The sequence below is a fragment of the Mobula hypostoma genome, chromosome 12 (assembly GCF_963921235.1).
Source record: "Mobula hypostoma chromosome 12, sMobHyp1.1, whole genome shotgun sequence".
Lineage (NCBI taxonomy): Eukaryota > Metazoa > Chordata > Chondrichthyes > Myliobatiformes > Myliobatidae > Mobula > Mobula hypostoma.
Genome location: NC_086108.1, coordinates 70,955,664 through 70,975,275, shown reverse-complemented (window position 1 = coordinate 70,975,275; position 19,612 = coordinate 70,955,664). Strand labels below are relative to the sequence as shown.

At 39.4% G+C, this 19,612-nt stretch overlaps 1 protein-coding gene across 4 annotated transcripts in view; it reads right to left on the bottom strand.

The window, feature by feature from the left end:
- armh1 (armadillo like helical domain containing 1) overlaps positions 1–19,612 on the bottom strand; it is a 39,255-nt gene that overhangs the window by 6,816 nt on the left and 12,827 nt on the right. For all 4 annotated transcript variants that reach the window (XM_063064373.1, XM_063064370.1, XM_063064371.1 and 1 more), the window contains 6 exons: positions 14,896–15,062; positions 13,636–13,832; positions 13,311–13,395; positions 12,425–12,544; positions 11,834–11,906; positions 6,971–7,100 (listed from right to left, as the gene is read on the bottom strand). In XM_063064373.1, the coding sequence (XP_062920443.1) occupies positions 6,971–7,100; positions 11,834–11,906; positions 12,425–12,544; positions 13,311–13,395; positions 13,636–13,832; positions 14,896–15,062 (772 nt within the window). The remainder of the gene's footprint in view (positions 1–6,970; positions 7,101–11,833; positions 11,907–12,424; positions 12,545–13,310; positions 13,396–13,635; positions 13,833–14,895; positions 15,063–19,612) is intronic.

Sequence of the window (19,612 nt, the reverse complement as noted above, 5' to 3'; positions counted from 1 at the left end):
TTCTTATTAGTTGGGCAAGAGGTTCAATATACAGTGCAAAAAGGAGAGGAAAAATTGGGCATCCCTGTCTCGTTCCTCGCTCTAAAATAAAAGAGTCAGAAAGGTCCCCATTTATCTTAATTCCAGTTGTAGGGCTGTCATATAAAATTTGGGTTACTTTAATAAACTTTTCTTGAAAGCCAAATCTTCCTAACAGTCTGTGTAGGAATACCCAACTAACTGAATCAAAAGCTTTCTCAGCCTCTAATCCCACTACCATTGTCTCTATCCCATTCTTAATAAGCTGTTCTAATATGTGTAAAGTTCTCCTTATGTTGTCCTGAGTTTATCTTTGCTGAATGAATCCAGTCTGGTCTAAGTGGATGAGCCAGGTAGAAGCTTTTCCAGTCTATGAGCTAATATAGATGTAAATAATTTGTAGTCCAAATTAAGGACACTGACTGGCCGGTAATTACCGCATTCTAGTTTATCTTTGCCCTCTTTAGGAATACCTGAAATAATCGCCTCTCTCCAGGAAGGTGGAATTTCTCCTCTCTGTAAGATCCAATTAAAGGTGTTAAGTAATAATGGAACTAACTGTGACCTCAGTGATTTGTACCACTTTGAGGTAAACCCATCAGAGACTGGAGTAAATGCTTCTTTTCAAAATAAAACTTGTCATAGAAATGAATTTCAGTTTGCTGTGTTCTTAAGAGCATTCACTTTGCTGTAATTGTTTTTCCTGTGGTTTTTTTTTTATGACTTCACAAATTAATTGCACCAGAAATTCCTTAGGCATTTCAAAGTTAGGACGAACTGTGCAACTGAGAGGGACAAGGAATAAAATTGATAAAATTTCAGAACATCCTTCAATCAACTAATCTTCCATTTGGAATTCCAATTTATCTTTTTCTTACTCTTTATTCAAAACCACATAAGAAATATCAGTCGGCTATTCAGACTCCTGTACTTGCTCTGAAAGTCAATAAGATCGTGGCTCATATTTTACTTCAGTACTTTTTTTAAAGTATAACCACATATTGAAACTGGAGAGGGTTCAAAGGAGGTTCACAAAAATGTTTCTAGGATTGAATAGCTTGTCATATGAAGAGCGTTTGATGGCTCTAGGCCTTGAATTCGGAAGAATGAGGGGTGGGGTCTCATTGAAACCTATCGAATGGTAAAAGGCCTTGATAGAATAGATGTGGAGAGGATGTTTCCTATGGTGGAAGAGTCCAAGACCAGAGGACATAGCCTCAGAAAAGAGGGCACCCTTTTAGAATGGTCTCTATAGTTACAGGCCAGTTACTTTACCAAATGCGTCTTTAAATAATTTTTTTTAAAAAACAAGGAATAGTAAATCTGTGGAATTCTTTGCCACAGGCAGCTGTAGAGGCCTAATCTTTAAGCAAGAGATTGATAGGTTCTTGATTGGTCAGGGCATGAAGGTATACAGGGAGGAGACAGAAGTTTGGGGCTGAGAGGAAAAGTGGATCAGCTATGATGAAATGGCAGAGCAGACTTGATGGGCCAAATGGCCTTATTCTGCTCCTATCTCTTCTGGTTTTATGGTCTTATATTCATTGATTCTCCAAACATCTGAACATCCATCAATCACTATTAACTAAACTCAACAACCAAGCTCTTGGGCACTCTCATGTCAAGAATACTGAAAATTCACAATCGTCTGAATAAAGAAATTTCTCCTCACCTTTGTCCTAAATAGCCAAACCTTTACTTGGATAATTTATGTTACTAATTTTAGAGAACTCATCCAGTGTAAACTTTACCCGTCCTTATACCCTGTCAAACATTGTAAAAACGTTTCACTTCTCAAAGATAACATTTTTTTACTGGTACAAAATTCAGGGAACAAGGCTGAGTCTGATCAATCTCTTTTCAAAGAACAAACATCACATCATAGGAATTAAGCTGGTGAACCTTTGTTGCACTTTTCCTGTCATAAGTACATTGTTTCCTAGACGTGGACATTAAATCAATACACAATATTTAAAATGCAGTCTCACCAGGGCACTATGCAATTGCAGTAGGATGTATTTACTTTAATATTCAGATTTTGTTTTTGCAATAAAACCCCAAATTGCTTGCCATACCTGTGATTTGTGCATAATGACACCCAGATCCCTCTAAACACCAATACTTTTCAGTCTCTCAACATTTAAAACCATTCTGCCTAACTACTTTCCTGCTGAAGTGGATGAACTTGCATTTTTCCACATTATATTTTATCTGTAAACTCCTTGTCCATTCACTTTGCCTGCCTATATCCCCTTGAATCCAAAGAAAATTAATAAATCTATATTTTAGTAGTCTATTGTCAGAAGACTACTACTGCCAGTGAATGCTTAAATATTGTAAATAATTTTATAAGGAGAAACTGAGCCCATCTCTATAGTTACAGGGCAGTTACTTTACCAATTGCGCCTTTAAAGAATGAATTTTTGTCTGTACCAAAATGGAGAGAAAATTTATTCTAACCAGCCAACTTTAATTTCTAAACTAGTGATGCTCGATGTAGATACCAACTGACATTACTAGAGAGAAAGTCAACAAATGCAGAATTGAGAAAAGGATAATAACTAGATTTTGAAAATGAACCAAAGAGACAAAATAACAAAAAAGGACAGTTTTTTTTACAGTAACTAATTCTTAACATTTTTAAAAACCATGGTTATGTATAACCAAGGAGAATGTGAAAATTTACATACAATACCATGACAGTATTATAGCTTAAACTTTAGATTAAACACGACATAGTTGTGAAATAAGGAAAAGAATTACGGCTGCACAGGGTGGAATTCAATGATAATGTCAATTGGATTATTTTTATAACTTAAGTGAATTAGATACAAGCTATAAAAATAAACCAATTGACATTACTGTGGAAGTCTTTGGGGATATAATTACAAATAAAACTGAAGTAAGTACCTTACTTCAAGCTATAAAAAATTATTTAAGAAAATTCTGATGTCAAAATTCAAAGAATGTAAAAACAAATAGATAAAGACAAAATAGATAACTACTTTTTCTAAGCTTTTCTATTCAAGGGCATTGGTGTTTCCACCCTAGGTCGTGATGCAGCCAATCAATATACTCTCCTCTGCACATCTATAGAAATTTGACAAAGTTTTAGATGGCATTTCAAATCTTTGCAGACTTCTAGGAAAGTAGAAGTGCTACCTTGTTTTCTTTGTAATGGCACTTACTTGCTGGGTCCAACTAAATACAACCCAATGCATAAAAGCATGTAGACATGGTCAAGAGGTTATTGTTGTTCAGACCAAACATCAGAGTGGGCAAGAAATATGATCCATGTGACTTTATCCATGGAATCTATGAGTGTTGGTGCCAGGCAGGGTGGTTTGAGCATCTCTGAAACTGCTAATCTCCTAGGATTTTCATGCACAACAGTCTCTAGAGTTTTACAGAGAATGGTGCAAAAAGTAAAAAAAAAAATCTGGGGAGTGGCAGTTCTGTGGGCAAAGACACCTTGTTAATGAGAGCGGTCAGAGGAGAATAGCCAGGAAGGCGACATTAACTCAAATAGCCAGGCTTTACAACAGAGGTGTGCAGAAGAGCATTTAGAAACATGGAAAACCTACAACATAATACAGGCCCTTCAGCCCACAAAGCTGTGCCGAACATGTCCTTACCTTAGAAATTACTTAGGGTTGGCCATAGCCCTCTATTTTTCTAAGCTCCATGTACCTATCCAGGAGTCTCTTAAAAGACCCCATCGTATCCGCCTCCACCATAAGTGATCGCATAAGTCAAACCTTGAAATGTTAGCAGCGAAGACCACAAACATGCCCTGAGTGGCCACATTATTAGGTACAGGAGGAAAGAAAGTGTGAATACTGAGAGCGTAAATAGGAAGACTTTGTGAAGTTGAGTGTCTTTGTTGGAACAAGACAGATTCAGGAACAATATGATGACATTTAAAATTGGCCAGGGATGTTGCAGAGTAAATGTAAGCAGATTGATTCTAATTGAGAAATAAAATTTTGTGACTAAACAGTTTATAACAGAAACCAAGAATTAATCTTCTATTGTAAACCTTCAAGATTCACTTTGATAGTTAATGACTAAGGCACACAGAGTTAGCATTCAAGATTAGATTGGTTAGAAGGGATACAGAAATAATCATAGTTAAAGGTTGGTGATGCTGAAGATAGTGTAGAAGGTTGTCATAACAGAACATTGACAGGATGCAGAGCTGGGCTAAGAAGTAGCAGATGGAGTTCAATCCAGAGAGGAAGGTCAGACTTGAAAGCTGAGTACAAGGATAATGGCAGGATTCCTAGCAGTGTGGAAAACAGAGGGATCTTGGGGTCCATGACTACAGATTCCTCAAATTTGCCGTCCAAATTGATGGGGTGCATAAGTAGACATGTGTGTTGGACTATATTAATTGAGGAAGTCATTAAGGTAACGTTGCAGCCCTACAGAACTCTGGTTAGACCGCTCAGAGAATGCCGTTCAGTTCTGTTCGCCTCATTATAGGAAGAATGTGGAAGCTTTAGAGAAGGTACAGAGGAGATTCACCAGGATGCTGCCTGGATAAGAGAGGATACCTTATGAGGAAATGTTGAGCAAGCTAGGGCTTTTCTCTTTGGAGTGAAGGAGGATGAGAAGTAGAGGTGTGTAAGATGCTAAGAGGCGTAGATAAAGTGGACAGTCAGCACCATTTTCCTAGGGCAGTAATGGGTAACATGAGAGGGCACACTTTTCAGCTGATTGGAGGAAAGTATAGGGGGATGTCAGTGCTAGTCTTTTTTAAACACAGAAAGTTACAAGTGTATGGCACACACCGATAAAGGAAGATATATTAGGATATTTAAGAGGCTCTAAGGTAGGCAGATTGATGAAAGGAAAATGAAGGGCTAAGAGGGAGTGAAGAGCTAGACTGATCTTGAAAAAGGTTAAAAGTTTGGCACATCATGGGCCAAAGGGCCTGTACAGTGGTGTACTGTTCTATGTTCTGTGTTCAATGGCATCAACCTAATTTGTGCATATGAGAATAAATTATAGCAAGGAGACATTGGACTGTTTACATATTGTAGTATCTAAATAATTCCTGAAGTAAATTGTAGGTTAATTTCATTTTGGGGGAGCATTATGTAAATAAGATACTGTATGATATTTTCAGGTGATAGCTGTATTTATGCAAGTATTTTTGTTCTGAGTATATATATGCTGCTATGATTATGCTGACTGCTTTTTGAAATGGACAGGATGGTATGGAGGGCGGTGTGTTGTCTCCATCCTAAAATCTAAAATACATCTATTCTTTCATATCAATCACTCTCTGTATAAAAAAACTACGCCTCAGATCCCCAAGACTCCTTCCTCTCACCTTAAACCTATATGCTTTGTTTTTGATAACCCTACAATGGGAAAAAAAGATTGAGTACCTATTTTTGCTACCTATCCCAGGATTGTTAAGGTTATAAACACAAGGTATTCTGCAGATGCTGGAAGTCCATGGTAACACATACAAAGTGCTAGAGGAACTCAGCAGGTCAGGCAACATCTATGGAAATAGATAAACAGTTGATGTTTCAGGCTGAGACCCTTCATCAGGACTGGACAGGAAGGGGGAAGAAGCATGAGGAAGAAGATGATGGTAAGGGAAGTAGTACAAGCTAGAAGGAGATAGGTGAACCCAGGTGGGTGGAGGGGGGGAGGGGAAGTGAAGTTAGAAGCTGGAAGGTGAGAGGTGGAAAAGGTAAAGGGCTGGAGAAGAAGGAATCTGATAGGAGAGGAGAGTGGACCATGGGAGGGGCACCAGTGGGTAGTGATAGGCAGGTGAGGAGAAGAGGTAGGAGATCAGAGCAGGGAATTGAAGAAGAGGGAAGGGGGAAGAGGAAAGAATTACTGGAAGTTGGAGATGTTCATGCCATCAGGTTAGAGACTATCCATACGGAATATGAGGTGGAGCTCCTCCTATCTGACAGTGGATACGTGGTGGCAGAAGAGGATATTGACTGATATTTCAGAACAGAAATGGGGATTGGAATTAAAATAGTTAACCACAGGGAAATCCTGTTTTTTGTGGATGGAGCAAAGGCGCATGACAAAGCAGTTTCCCATTGTACGTCAGGTCTCACCGATGTAGAGGAGGCCACATCGGGAAGTGTAGCTTCAGCTGGAAGGGTCTGAATGGAGGTGAGAGAGGAGGTGAGTGGGCAGGTGTAGCACTTCCTCTGCTTGCAGGAATAAATGCCAGGAGGGAGATTAGTGGGGAGGGATGAAAGGACAAGGGAGACATGGAGGGAGTGATCCTTGTGGAAAGTGGAGAGTGGGGGGAGGTGGTAGTGTGCTAAAGATGTGTTTAGTGGTAATACACCGCCAAAGATGGTGGAAGTTGTGGAGATTGATGTGTTGGATGCGGAAGCTCATGGGGTGGTAGGTGAGGACAGGAGGAACTCTATCACTGTTACGGTGGAGGGAAGATGGGGCGAGGGTGGATGCCCAGGAAATGGAGGAAATGGTGGATCAAATTGTTAAGATTATAGGTGCTGCACACTTGTACAACTGTGCAATTGAAATGTACTTACCAACTATAATGGCTTCCATTCTTTGAATGTTGCATTTCAAAGATGACCATTCTGAATCTGAATTTGTGACCCAATGAAGCTGGGATAATGCTTTTATAAACAGGTTTCCTTAAATCTAGGTGTTGTTTTTGCCTTTGCTGTCAATTCCTCCTGCTGCATGGATACTGGCAGTCTTTGGATTCCATAATTTTTCAAACAGTATTATGTAGCCAATAAAACATTTTACCATGAATGAAGATAATTACGTACAATTACTGAACACAGCATCACTTCAACACTAAACCACCACTGATCTCACTATGGTAGCAATGACCTTTGCCAGCATTAGGCTTGCTTCTCAGGATTATCCAAACTGATAAGTCGTTCTGCGTACAGCACAGACTTGAAAATATGTTCCCATAAATACTTACTTCCAATGCCATGCAAGCTTGTATCTGGCTGTCTGCATATTCCAGGTTCCCCATGGCAATCATGAGGTGATGTACCACTCGGAGATGCAGCAATTCCTCAGCCACCTCAGTAGATTCTTTCATTATTATGCTGTGAAAGGCAAAGGAAAATGACAGAAACTCTGGCACTATAACCAATTGAAAAGGTTTTTATCCAGATGTCAAAGCTGAGAAATAGTATACTCTAGTGACCATGATCATGCATTCTAAATCACAGACAAAGCTACACAGCAAAAGCATTAAAAGAACATTTCCTGCTGCAGTGGTATTATTTTTCCAATCCATTCCATTCAATCTAACAGTTGTATCGATTATTATCAAATTATTGCTAGCTTGGTTTTGGGCGAGATATACCAGTTAGTTGAGTAGCGCCATAGCAACAACCTTGCAATCAACATCAGTAAGCCCACTTCAGAAAAGGTGGAACGAGGGAACACAAACCAATCCTCACAGAAGGATCAGAAGTGGAAAGAGTGAGCAGTTTCAAGTTCCTAGGTGTCAAGATCTCTGAGGACCTAACCTAGACCTATATTGGTGCAGCTATAAAGAAGGCAAGACAGTGGCTATATTTCATTATGAATTTGAGATTTGGTTTGTCAACAAATACACTCAAAAACTTCTACAAATGTACTGTGGAGAGTATTCTGACTGGTTGCATCACTGTCTGCTATGGGGTGGGGGGAGGGGGGGTGCTATTGCACAGGATCGAAGTAAGTTGCAAAATTAGTCAGCTCCATCATGGGAACCAAGACATCTTCAAGGAACGGTTCCTCAAGAAGGCAGCGTCCATCATTAAGGACTCCCACCACCCAGGAGCCTCCCCCTCCTATTTTCAAATCTCTTACTACTTCTTCTTTCAGTTAGTCCTGATGAGGGGTCCCAGCCCAAAACGTCAACTGTACCTCTTCCTATAGATGCTGCCTGGCCTGCTGCGTTCCACCAGCATTTTTTGTGTGTGTTGCTTGAATTTTCATCATCTGCAGATTTCCTCGTGTCTGGTGATATCAAACCTGGTTCTGATTCCTACCACATGTGTTGACATTTCCCATAAGTTTCCTGCCAATAATCTTGGTACCAGGAAATTTAACCATATCCCTTTTTCTACAGCTTGTTCAGATTAATAAATATAGCCATGTTTGATAAGAAGGAACTGCTTCTGTGAGATGTGAAAAGACGCAAAGAGAAGGCATGCTTAAGAATCTGAACAAAACAGCTCATCTATTTTAGCTTGCTTGGGGAAATGACTTCTTTGTTAACTAGACTGAATGTAAAACTAACCTCCCCTCACTTCTCCAATACGTAATGTGACCATTTACCACTGTGCTTTGTGACGAGAATACACATAAAATTAACATGTTTGCTGGCCTGGGTTAGCATCAGTGGCATCAGCAGTTGGTCTGCCACCTGTCTTCAAGAGAGAGATAAGGAACACAATGAAACAGCATCTGGAGATGTGTAATGAAGGGACGGGAGAGAGAGAGCTGTCTGGAGCGGCTCCCCCCCTTTGAACCCTGAACTGTTTGAAGTGATGGACAGGCGATACCCCAGCAGGGGGATAAAAAGGGACAGGTTCGCTAAGGCAGGACACACACACGACACCCGAGGTAACGAGACCCTGGAAGCGGTGCGCCTCTCACGAGTCGGTGGGAAGTACCGGACCTTAAACGCACAGGGTGGAAAGGTACGATCAGCGGGAACCCGGTGTGTGTCCACCCTCGCTTGGGTGCCGGGTTCACTGCAGAGGATCGACCGCATCTGGAGGAGGGGGTCACAGTCGGTGACCTCAGGTGACATCACCAAGGACCTGCCCGAAAGCTGCTTGTGAGCAATCATCGCCGGTCTGTGAGTGGAAGCCGTGTCTGAATGATCAGTCGTTCCCGTTCTCTCTCTCTCTCTCTCCCCACGTTGTCCATCACCATGGCAACGATTACTGCGAACTGAACTAAATTGGACTGAACTTTTGTGTCACTTTGAAATTTGGTCATTTACCCCTAGACAACGATAGAGCTTGATTGATGCTGTTATCTTAATTCTGTGCACATGTGTGTTTATCATTGCTGAACTGTTGCATTTATTATCCTTTTGATTACTGTGTTGCTTGTTTCTTTAATAAAACTTTCTTAGTTCTGGTAATCCAGACTCCAACTGAGTGATCCATTTCTGCTGGTTTGGCAACCCAGTTACGGGGTACGTAACAGCTTCCTGCCACAAATTAATTCAAGTATACACTGTGCTATTAGCTATCACTGTGAACTATTTGTATAAGCTGCTGTTGGAACCAACTGTTTAATTCTTTGATTAGACTGTTTAATTGTCATTTTCTTTGCAGTTTAACATTTAATTATCTGCTTGTACTTTAAGTACCTCTTGTATGCATATAACCATTTAATATGCCTCTAGTGGCTGTACAAAGTACAATTCTGGAAAGCTCTGCAAGTTTATTTCCACTGCATTATTTGAATAATGACTTTCTAATTGGCTAACTTTTATTTATAAATTTGAATGGAAATTTTCCTTATCTATGGGTATAAAATGGCTCACAAAGTTGTGCCAATTTCTTATTTCAGTTTTTTGTTCTGAGTTTGTGTGGCTGCTTTTTTCATATGCAGACAAAAAGCCATTTCCCATATTCTGACATTTATATGATTATTGGTTTCCTTCAGTTTTCGGTGTTTTCTTTCTTGTGGATGATTGGCAGGTGGGTGATCTGTTAATTCTTGTGTGTGTGGGGGTGGGGGGGGGGTTTGGTACCACTGTCACTGTTCTTTTCTGTGACTGAGGGGGGCAGGGGCTGTTCTTTTGCTGCGGGGGAGAAGGGATTTTGGGTTCTGTGAGTTTTGTTTCTTTTCTTTTTTGTGCCATTGGGGTAGTTGATGTCTTTGCTTTCATCCACACCCACGGTGTCTCCGTATTTAATGGCTATCGGGAGTAGAAAAATATCAGAGTTTTATTCTACATGCATACTTTGACAATAAAATGAACCTTTGAATCGTTTTTGTCTTAAAACCTTCTGCTTCTGTTTCCTTTGTTCTATTAACACTTAGTACAATAGTGATGTAACAAGTTTTGTGTCTCTTTCCTGACTTCTGAAAGAACCTTGGATCAAAAAAGCATCAGAATCCAACAAGAGGCATAGCTGGTGAGCGTGATTGCAAAGTTTTGGGACTTGGAAGACATGCAGGACTGAAGATGAAACCATTGTTAATCGATGTATTGACAGCTTAGTGACAGACTTATCAACTATTGCTCAACCATTCTACACTGTGCTGAAAGACAGGAAATGCTCAGGTGACTCTGCAACTCTTAATGAAGAACAACCAAAAGCATTCAAACTTTAAAGGTAACATTGTGTACTGCACCTGCATTAAGAATTCCTGCCACAAATAAACCATTTACCCTGTTTGTCAACGAGAAACACCCTATGGCAGTCTCAACTCAAGAACATGGTGACTGACAGCATCCTGTTGGTTAGTAATCTGCTGGAGGTCTGTGCACTGAAGCCTCCTCAGTGACTGAGAGACGAATTCAAATGGTTGGCTGGGTGGTGATCTCTGGAACTGAACTGCTGGCTGCAGGAAGCATGGCTCCTGATACCTCTAAACAACAGGCAGAAATAATAGCTTTAATTGAAGCCCGTAAATTGGCAGAAGGAAGATAAGCTAATATCTACACTGATTTTCAATATGCTTCTGGAGTTGTTCATCATTTTAGAAACTTATGGGGACATAGAGGATTTCTTACAGCTGCAGGAAACCCAATCAAGAATGGCCAACTAGTCCAAGAATTTAGAATATCATAAACCTGCCATTAGAAGTTGCGGTAGTAGAATGTAAAAGCCACTCCAAAATGACGACAATGCACGGATGCAGCTGTAGATGAAATTGAAAAAGGGCAGCACAGCCAAGAGTAGAAGAAGTAGAAATACCAGTGAACCTGACAACTGGAAACGAAGTTGATCTCTGTATCACAATCGAACTACAAGATCCAATGGCACAGCTAATACATTCCCAAAGACACACTGGAGTGCTAAAGGTGATCAACAGATTCGCACAATGATGGTGGAATCCAAAATTCAGGGCACAAGCTTGACAAACGCTTGAAAGATGCATGACGATGCCAGAAAATGAATCTTGCAGCAGCGGAAAAGCTACAACAACTAAGTGATCTTGTCCCACCTAGTACATTTTTACACTTACAAGTGGAATACATTTCTTTACTAAAGTGTCAAGGATACTGAAATGTTACGAGAAATAGTAACTAAAAAACTAAACTAAATCTATTTGAGGTGATCAGGGGCGTCCTAGGTCACAGCTTTGTCTCAGAGAGGCTGACATACATATTATAGCAGACAGTTCAGTTAACTATTGTGTGAAATTAACCCAATCCGAACAGTCTGCTTCTCACAGGTTTCTGCTGCTTGGAGTGATCAAACAGGAGGACATATCTGATTTCAGGCAAGTGGGTCCTGATTAACAAACTGCACAAGGATCCACTGTGTGCTCGAAGGGAAGATCCCTATTAAGTGCAGTTAATTACCAAATCACCAGTGAAAGTAGAATCAGTCCCAACACAGAACCCTGAAGAACAGCATCCAACCAGAAACGCCCCCTTCCCCCTTCATTCCCACTCTTTGCCTCCTTCCAGTCAGTCAAATTTCCATCCATGATACTATCATCTTTCCTGTGATACCATGGGCTCTTATCTTGCCAAGCAGCCTCATGTGTGGCACCTTGTCAAAGGCCTTCTGAAGATCTAATTATTAGAACTACCAAGATCCACTTCTGGATTTTGACATTAAACAAAATAAGTTGCCACCTGACTTACCCTATAACTTTTGCTGCTGCAGCTTGTTGTACGTATAATGGTGAGGATTCTACAAGGTTTGATGCGGGTTCATCTAAATGTAAAACAAAACTGTTAGGAAAGTTTGGATGCAGTTATTTAATAATAATATCACATATATATTGATATTTAAAATGTTCTTAATATATAACTTGCAGTAAATGAAATTTATGAGGTACTCATTAGAGCTGGCACCAGTTCTCTGCTGCCAGCCATCAGCACGTGACAGCCTGTATGGCTCAGCTGAAAAAAATAATGAGCTACAAAGATTGGTAGACCCCAGATTTTACATTGAGTTTGTGGAACTGAGTAGGGGAATATAATTCACCTGAGTACTATTTAATTGGGTAGGGAATACTGCTGAAACATGCAGACGTCTTGACGGAGGCACTCCCTGCGTGCTACTATCCCATCTGCAGTTGCAAGGGTGATGTAGTCGACTGTCACCAAGTTCTGAAGCCTGTAGCATTGCTGACTGAGAAGTTTCAGGGAGAAGTAGTGCACCATGGTCACGTAAACAGGGAATATAAATTGTGACTTTTGACCAATGACTTTTCAAAGTTCTGTCCTTACCGTAAAGAATCTTTGGTCGATTCTTTATGTTGTCCAATGATGGAGTTAGTCGTGCAACTAATCCTTCAAGCAAAGCTGGACGTACTTTATAATTCAGGAGTATCTTGATGAATTCAATTACTAAAGGACAGAAATTATTACAGCATAATAAAATATTTTTTGTTGTTTTGCTGATTTGTGACATTAGAGTATATAGTGTTTAATCTTGAATTCTCAATCATCTTTGGAAACATTACCTCTCAAACATGAAAAAGCCATAATACAATGCATCTCTTTACAAATTAGAAGATTAAATGGCTCCAGGTTTTATATTGTATGGCAAAAAAATGACGACATCCTTAACACTGACAAACCACAGCTATTTCTTTCATAGAATTTAAATTGTACATGGATAAAATTCTGAACTCTTAAGACAGCTCGAACAATAATGGGCCTCCACCCCCACCCTCCATTTTACTATGGTAAAAATCAGAGGGGAAATAGAAAATTTTGTAGGCAAATGTTTTGCTTTTGCCATCCATCCGATGTCATGCAGTTCAAATGATATTCAGACAAAAGAGGCAACAAGTGCCAATCTAGAACAAAAACAGAGTGAGTCGTAGTCACAGAGTAAGACAGGGAGTAAGCAGGGTAGACAAAGGAGAATTAGTGGACATTGTGTACTTGGATTTTCAGAAGGCCTTTAACAAGGTGCCACACGTGAAGCTACTTAATAAGCTACTTAAGAATGTGTGTGTGTGTGTGTGTGTGCGCGCACGGCGGGTAAGGTGTGGCGGGGTGTGCGTGCGTGCGGTGGGGGGTGCGTGTGTGTGCGCACGCGCGGCGGGTGATTGGGTGAGGTGTGGTGTGGGGAAAAGATTCTTTTCTCAGATCAATAGTATTTTACCTTCATAATGCACTTCATAATGTATGGATCGCAGTATGTCCAAGAGTGGTTCCACAATACAAGGATGCACCATCTTCACAACACTCTAATAAGAGCACAAGTGTTAACATATGGTTAAGATGCAAATTTAATACAGTGCTACTTTAGTGTTCTATTGGAATTTCCATCTAATACAAATTGGTTACATTGAATTACATTGGCAAATACAAAAGCTGAACCCAATTTTAAATCAAAGTCCATTTGAGATACCCTGGAAGAGAGTACCCATCTTCTGTTCCTGTTATTCATAATAACATTCCAAATAATTAGTATTACTTGTTCCCACCTGTAAAGTCCTCAGTGCTTGAAGAGCCATTTGTTGAACTTTCGGGGAGGTGCATGGCAATAATGCCACTAGTCCTTTGTAAACTTGCAGTTGATATTTTGGATTGCCTTGAGCTAATTGTTCTAATAAGATCTGAGCCTGTTCTTGGGTCTTTTCCACTTCCGAGTTTGCTAAACATTCTGCAATGTTTCTGACCCCTTTAAAAAAGTTTTGAAGGTAACACCAAATTATTATTTATTGCCACCATTATTGTAAATTGCATAGAACAGTACTTGTACAGGTGAGACCACGTCATAATGGACTACAGTACTTTGGCATTCAAACATACTATTGCTGAAGGATGGAAAATGATATTTGTTTGCTATTGATAGCAAGTCAGTGATTCCAATACTGTGAAGATAATTAATACTGATTTTCCCCACCTCAGTTCACTTCCCCATGGATAACCTATTTAGTAATTGTCCTCAATTATATTGTGGGGGCCTATATAATTCAACTCATTCATTTTCTTGTACTCTGTGAAAAAGGTACTCCAATTGCTCCATGATTTGTTTTGAAGACTGTCTATTATTCTTTAGGATTTGCCTCCCATACGTACATCTGCAGATTGATTCTACCATTCATTTCATGTATTGCAATCTTGTCTTACCGGTAGGACTTTCAATTCGAACCTTTGACACTTTCAGCTAAAACCACCAAAGTTCCTACAAGAGAAGTATAATTCTTTAAATGACTTAAAGGTATTAAATATTACTTTCTGCTCAAACTCGTGCCATCAATCCCAGTATGCATCATCTTGAAATATACTATTGCTCTGCATATTGATTTGTTTAGAATTATGCAGGACAGAGATGGCTTTAGGTTAATGCACAAACTAAGGGAGTTTAAGTGCCAGCTTCCTACCCGGAAAATCATGTGCAAATTATACATGATTTTTTTTTAATCCCTGGAAATTAACTTTAAGTCTTTATGTAATATAAATGGGGCGTTTAAATACATCTTCAACAGCGTGGCCTGCGAGTCTCAATTTTTTTTTTGCTCATTGCCACTGCTCTCCTTTTGTCCACAGATTCTACCCCTGGAAATACGATTGATCTTTCAATAGCTGTTAGCAGCTGATCTTTGAGATCATACATTACAGATTGAGAACTGCAACAAACTATGTTAATGAATTCTTGTCACTCTATACATGACGTTTGATCATGTGGGCAGGTGCAGTCAATATTTGACAAAAATCAGTGTTAGTATAAATAAGATTACCATAGCTTTCACAGATTATTTCTTTGTATTTTCTTCCAGCATTTGCAATAATCTGAAGCAATTTTAATGCTTCTCCTTTGGCATCCTCTTGCAATTGTTTTAGCCTCAGAATCTCCAGAAGTGTCAAAAGGCCGCCAACTTCTAAGACTTCTACCAGATATCGATGACTTGAAAGAGAATTAAAAATTAAGATCGTTAGACGTGGCATAATTGACTAATCCACATTTCAGATAATATTCATAAAGGTATTAAAAATAGTAAAAAAAAGTAAATGTAGAGCAAGCAGCCATGTAATAGAAATTTGCTCCATAGACTGCAGTGATTATGATATTACATACACAATCCAAAAATAAACAGATCAATTCAAAGACAAAAGAACAGAGCGCTGGAGGAACAACATCTGTGGAGGGAAAGGAATTGAAGACATTTCAGGCTGAGACCCTGCAGCAATAATCAGAACACAGAGAAAAGGAAGCCGGTATAAAGAGAAGAGAGGAAGGGGTGAGACAAGCCAATGGGTGGATGTACAGGGATACAGGGCTGCTGTAACCTGATTGCGAGGCAAGTGATAATGAAAACCATTCAAGGCAAAGACAGGCAGATAGAAACAGGTGAAGAAGGGGGTCCAGTGGGTGAAGAAGATGGGTGGAACCAGGATAGGCGGGGGGCAATGAGAGTGATAGGCCGAGGCTGGAGGGAGGTACGGAAAGGGAAACAAAAATGGGACGTCCAGGTGTGGATCAGTAGGAGTCTTGTGTCTGCAGATCAATTCAAAACACAAATCTGTTGTGGCACCAGTTTTCAGATATTACATCATATATGAAATAATATTTATAAGATATAATAAAATTATGTAATGTTAAACACAAAATGTTTAAATTTCAATTGATCTGCTTAGAGCAATCGTTTATTCCACTCCCCTCTTTTTCCTGATCCCTACATTTTCCCCAATATTTCAGATTTTATTGAATTTCATTTTGAGTAGAAATTATTACATAGAATGTATTAATGAATAGAAATTTTAAGTTAATATATAGAAATTATTAGGTGTGCTGAATTTAAAGATAAAACAGAAAAGTAATGGAACCAGAAAGTTATCTCGTCAGACTGCTGGAAAACAGGCCCATTGGCAAATTGAATCCTCACCAGCCACGAGGTTCCCATTTATATTGATCCCACACTAATCCCATTTTATTTATTTGAACTTTCCCATCAACTCCCCTCAGCAGGAGAAAATTAGGCCAATTAACATACCAGCTCCCAAATAATTGTAATGACAGACTTCAAAGCAGAAAATACAAGAAATACAAAACAGATCAGGTGATATCTGTGCAGAGAGAACTGGGTGACATTTCAAGTTTTTGACTTTTCTTATTTAATTTCATTTTTACATTTTCTTTTGATATGGAAGGTGGCTATTGCGTCCATCAAGTCAATGTCAGTTCCTATAGCACTCCAATCAAACCCATTCCCTCAATAATTTCTCTACAACATATCCTTCCCTGGATGTTCATTAGTTCTTCCCTGATTTTTCCTCTACCTGCATGCACAAGAGTTCATTTAAACTAAGTAACCTACCAACCAACTCATCATTGTTTTTGTATGAACCTGGAGGAAACCCATATTGCCACAGAGAGAATGATCAAACTCTGCATACACTGTACAGCACCAAATCAAACTGTGCAAAGCAAATTGTAAAGCAGTGACATCATCTTTCAACAAATGAAGACAAGTTGAGAATGAAAAAAGTACTAAGTTGCAAAGGAAGTGATCAAACAAGTAGGAAGGTCAATGACTGAGTGAAGACCAGGATAGTTCAAATGACACAAGTAGTTGAGTCAGTGCTGTAACAGTATGTCTGGTACAGATCTAAATAGGAGATGACAAATGAAATCTAAAATCCCAAGAGAGAGGAAGGTGAACACCAGAAATATGAGTTGCCAGATTAGAATGGATGATCCTTTGAAATTGCTGAATTCATCAAGGCTACGATATGCCAAGATGAAAGGTGAGATGTTATACCTTGAGCTTATGTTCAGTTTCACTGGAACTATGTGGAAGGCCAAAGGCAGAAATGTCAAAGTGGGGGTGAGATGCAGAAGTTAAAAATTCAGTCGTTTTCAGTTTTCATTCCAGATTTGTAGCTTCTATGCATTTTGCTTTTTGGTCTTAGGAATTGATATTACAAACACAATATTACAAATGCTATTACAAATGATAGCAAGTGATTGGGAAAGCTGAAAGATATGAAGGTAGTTAAAGTCACCTGGACCAGATGGACTACTCCCCAGGGTTCTGAAAAAGGTAGCTGAAGAGATTGTGGAGGCATTAATAACAATCTTTCAAGAAACATTAGATTCTGGAATGGTTCTGAGGGACAGAAAAATTGCAAATGTCACGTCACTCTTTGAGAAGGGAGGGAGGCAGAAAAAGGGAAATGATAGCCTGGCTTCAGTAGTTGGGAAAAGGTTGGAGACCATTATTATGAGACCATTATGAGGTTTCAGGGTACCTGGGGGCACATGACAAAATAGGCCAAAGTCAGCATGGTTTCCTTAAGGGGAAATCTGTTGGAACTCTTTAAGGAAATAACAGACAGGATGAACAAAGGAGAATCGGTTGATGTTGTGTACTTGGATTTTCAGAAGGCCTTTGACAAGGTGCTGCACATTAGACTGCATACAAAATAAGATCCCTTTGTATTACAGGAAAGATACTAGCATAGATAGAAGATTAATTGATTGGTAGGAGGCAAAAAGTGGCAATGAAGGAGGACTTTTCTGGTTGGCTGTCAGTGACTAGTGGTGTTCCGCAGGGGTCAGTATTGGGACCTATTCTTTTCATGTTATATGTCACTGATTTGGAAGGTGGAATTAATGGCTTTGTGGCCAAGTTTGCAAACGATATGAAGTTGGGTGGAGGGGCAGGTAGTGCTGAGGAAGCAGGGAGACTGAAGAAGGACTTAGATTGGGAGAATGGGCAAAATGTGGCAGCTGGAATATATTGTAGGGAAGTGTATGGTCATGCACTTTGATAGAAAGAATAAAAGCATGGATTATTTTCTTAATGGGGAGAAAATTCAAAAATCAGAGGTGCAAAGGGACTTGGGAATTGTTGTGCACGATTCCCTAAAGGTTAACTTGCAGGTTGAGTCAGTTGTAAGGAAGGCAATTGCAATGTTAATAATAATATCTTTATTTATATAGCACTTTTCATGCATTAAGATACAGGCTCAAAGTGTTTTGCATAGACTGTAAAGATAAATCAATATAGTCATAAAAATTAGACTAAATTAAAAATCATAAGTGTGCGATCCAGAGATTTTTCAATTCCCATATTTTTTTAGGAGTTCAAGAATGAGTGAAAACTTGCTTCACAATTGTTTAAGGTTTAAACAAAGGGATAAATACAGAGTACATGAAACTAAAGGGAAATAATCTAAGACAAGGACAAGATGCTGATTTTTGCAGAGACTGACAATTTTGTACTGAGATGAGGCAAATTTCTGAGGTAAATGAAGGACCAATTAAAAGATAAACAGTCACAGCACATGTGTAATGTGCGAAAACTCAGCCAATGAAAGACGAAAAGGTGATAAACTATTATGTAACTGATATACCATTTTCATGCCAGTAGGTGGCGAAAATCGCCACAAATTGTGAAAATATATGGCAATTTAAAATATTAAAATTGTGTATTGGTAAAAGCCACAATTTTAGTCTTGCTAAAAACCTTATGAATTCAACTAATACCCTACTAAAAGCATAAAAACACCCTCCCCCCACCTTCTTTATAGGGCCTCTGCCCCTTCCCTCTTCAGTCCTGATGAAGGGTTCCGGCCCGAAACATTGACTGATTGATCATTTCCATGGATGTTGCCCGACCTGCTGAGTTCCTCCAGCGTGTTGTGAGTGATTAAAAACAGCCGATTCCAACATAAACATGAGGAAGTCTGCAAATGCTGGAAATTCAAAACAACTGAATAGTCCACGTTTCAGGCCGAGACCCTTCTTCAGGACTGAGAGGAAAGGGGAAGATACCAGAATAAAAAGGTGGGGGGGGGGGGAAGGAAGATACAGTGCCTATAAAAAGTATTCAACCCCCTCCCCCCACCACCTTGAAGTTTTCGTGTTTTATTATTTTACAACGTTGAATCACAGTGGATTTAATTTGGCTCTTTTGGCACTGATCAATAGAAAAATACTCTTTCATATCAAAGTGAAAACCAATCTCTACAAAGTGATCTAAATTAATACCAAATATAAAACACAAAATAATTGATTGCATAAGTACTCACCCCCTTTCATATGACATACCAGATCATAACTGGTGCAGCCAGTTGGTTTTAGAAGTCACATAATTAGTTAAATGGAGATCTGTTTTTGGAGACCTGTGTGCAGTCAAGGTGTTTCAACTGACTGTAGAAAAAAAACACCTGTATCTGAAAGGTCCAACTGCTGGTGAGTCAATATTCTGGCAAAAACTACACCACGAAGACAAAAGAACACTCCAGACATCTCCACAAAAGAGTTATTGAAAAGCACAAGTCAGGAGATAGATACAAGAAAATTTCCAAGTCATTGAATATCCCCTGGAGTCAATCATCAAGAAATGTAAAGAATATGGAATAACTGTAAATCTGCTGGAAGCCATCTTCAAAAACTAAGTGACTGTGCAAGAAGGGTGCAAGACTGTGCAAGTGAGGGAGGCCACCAAG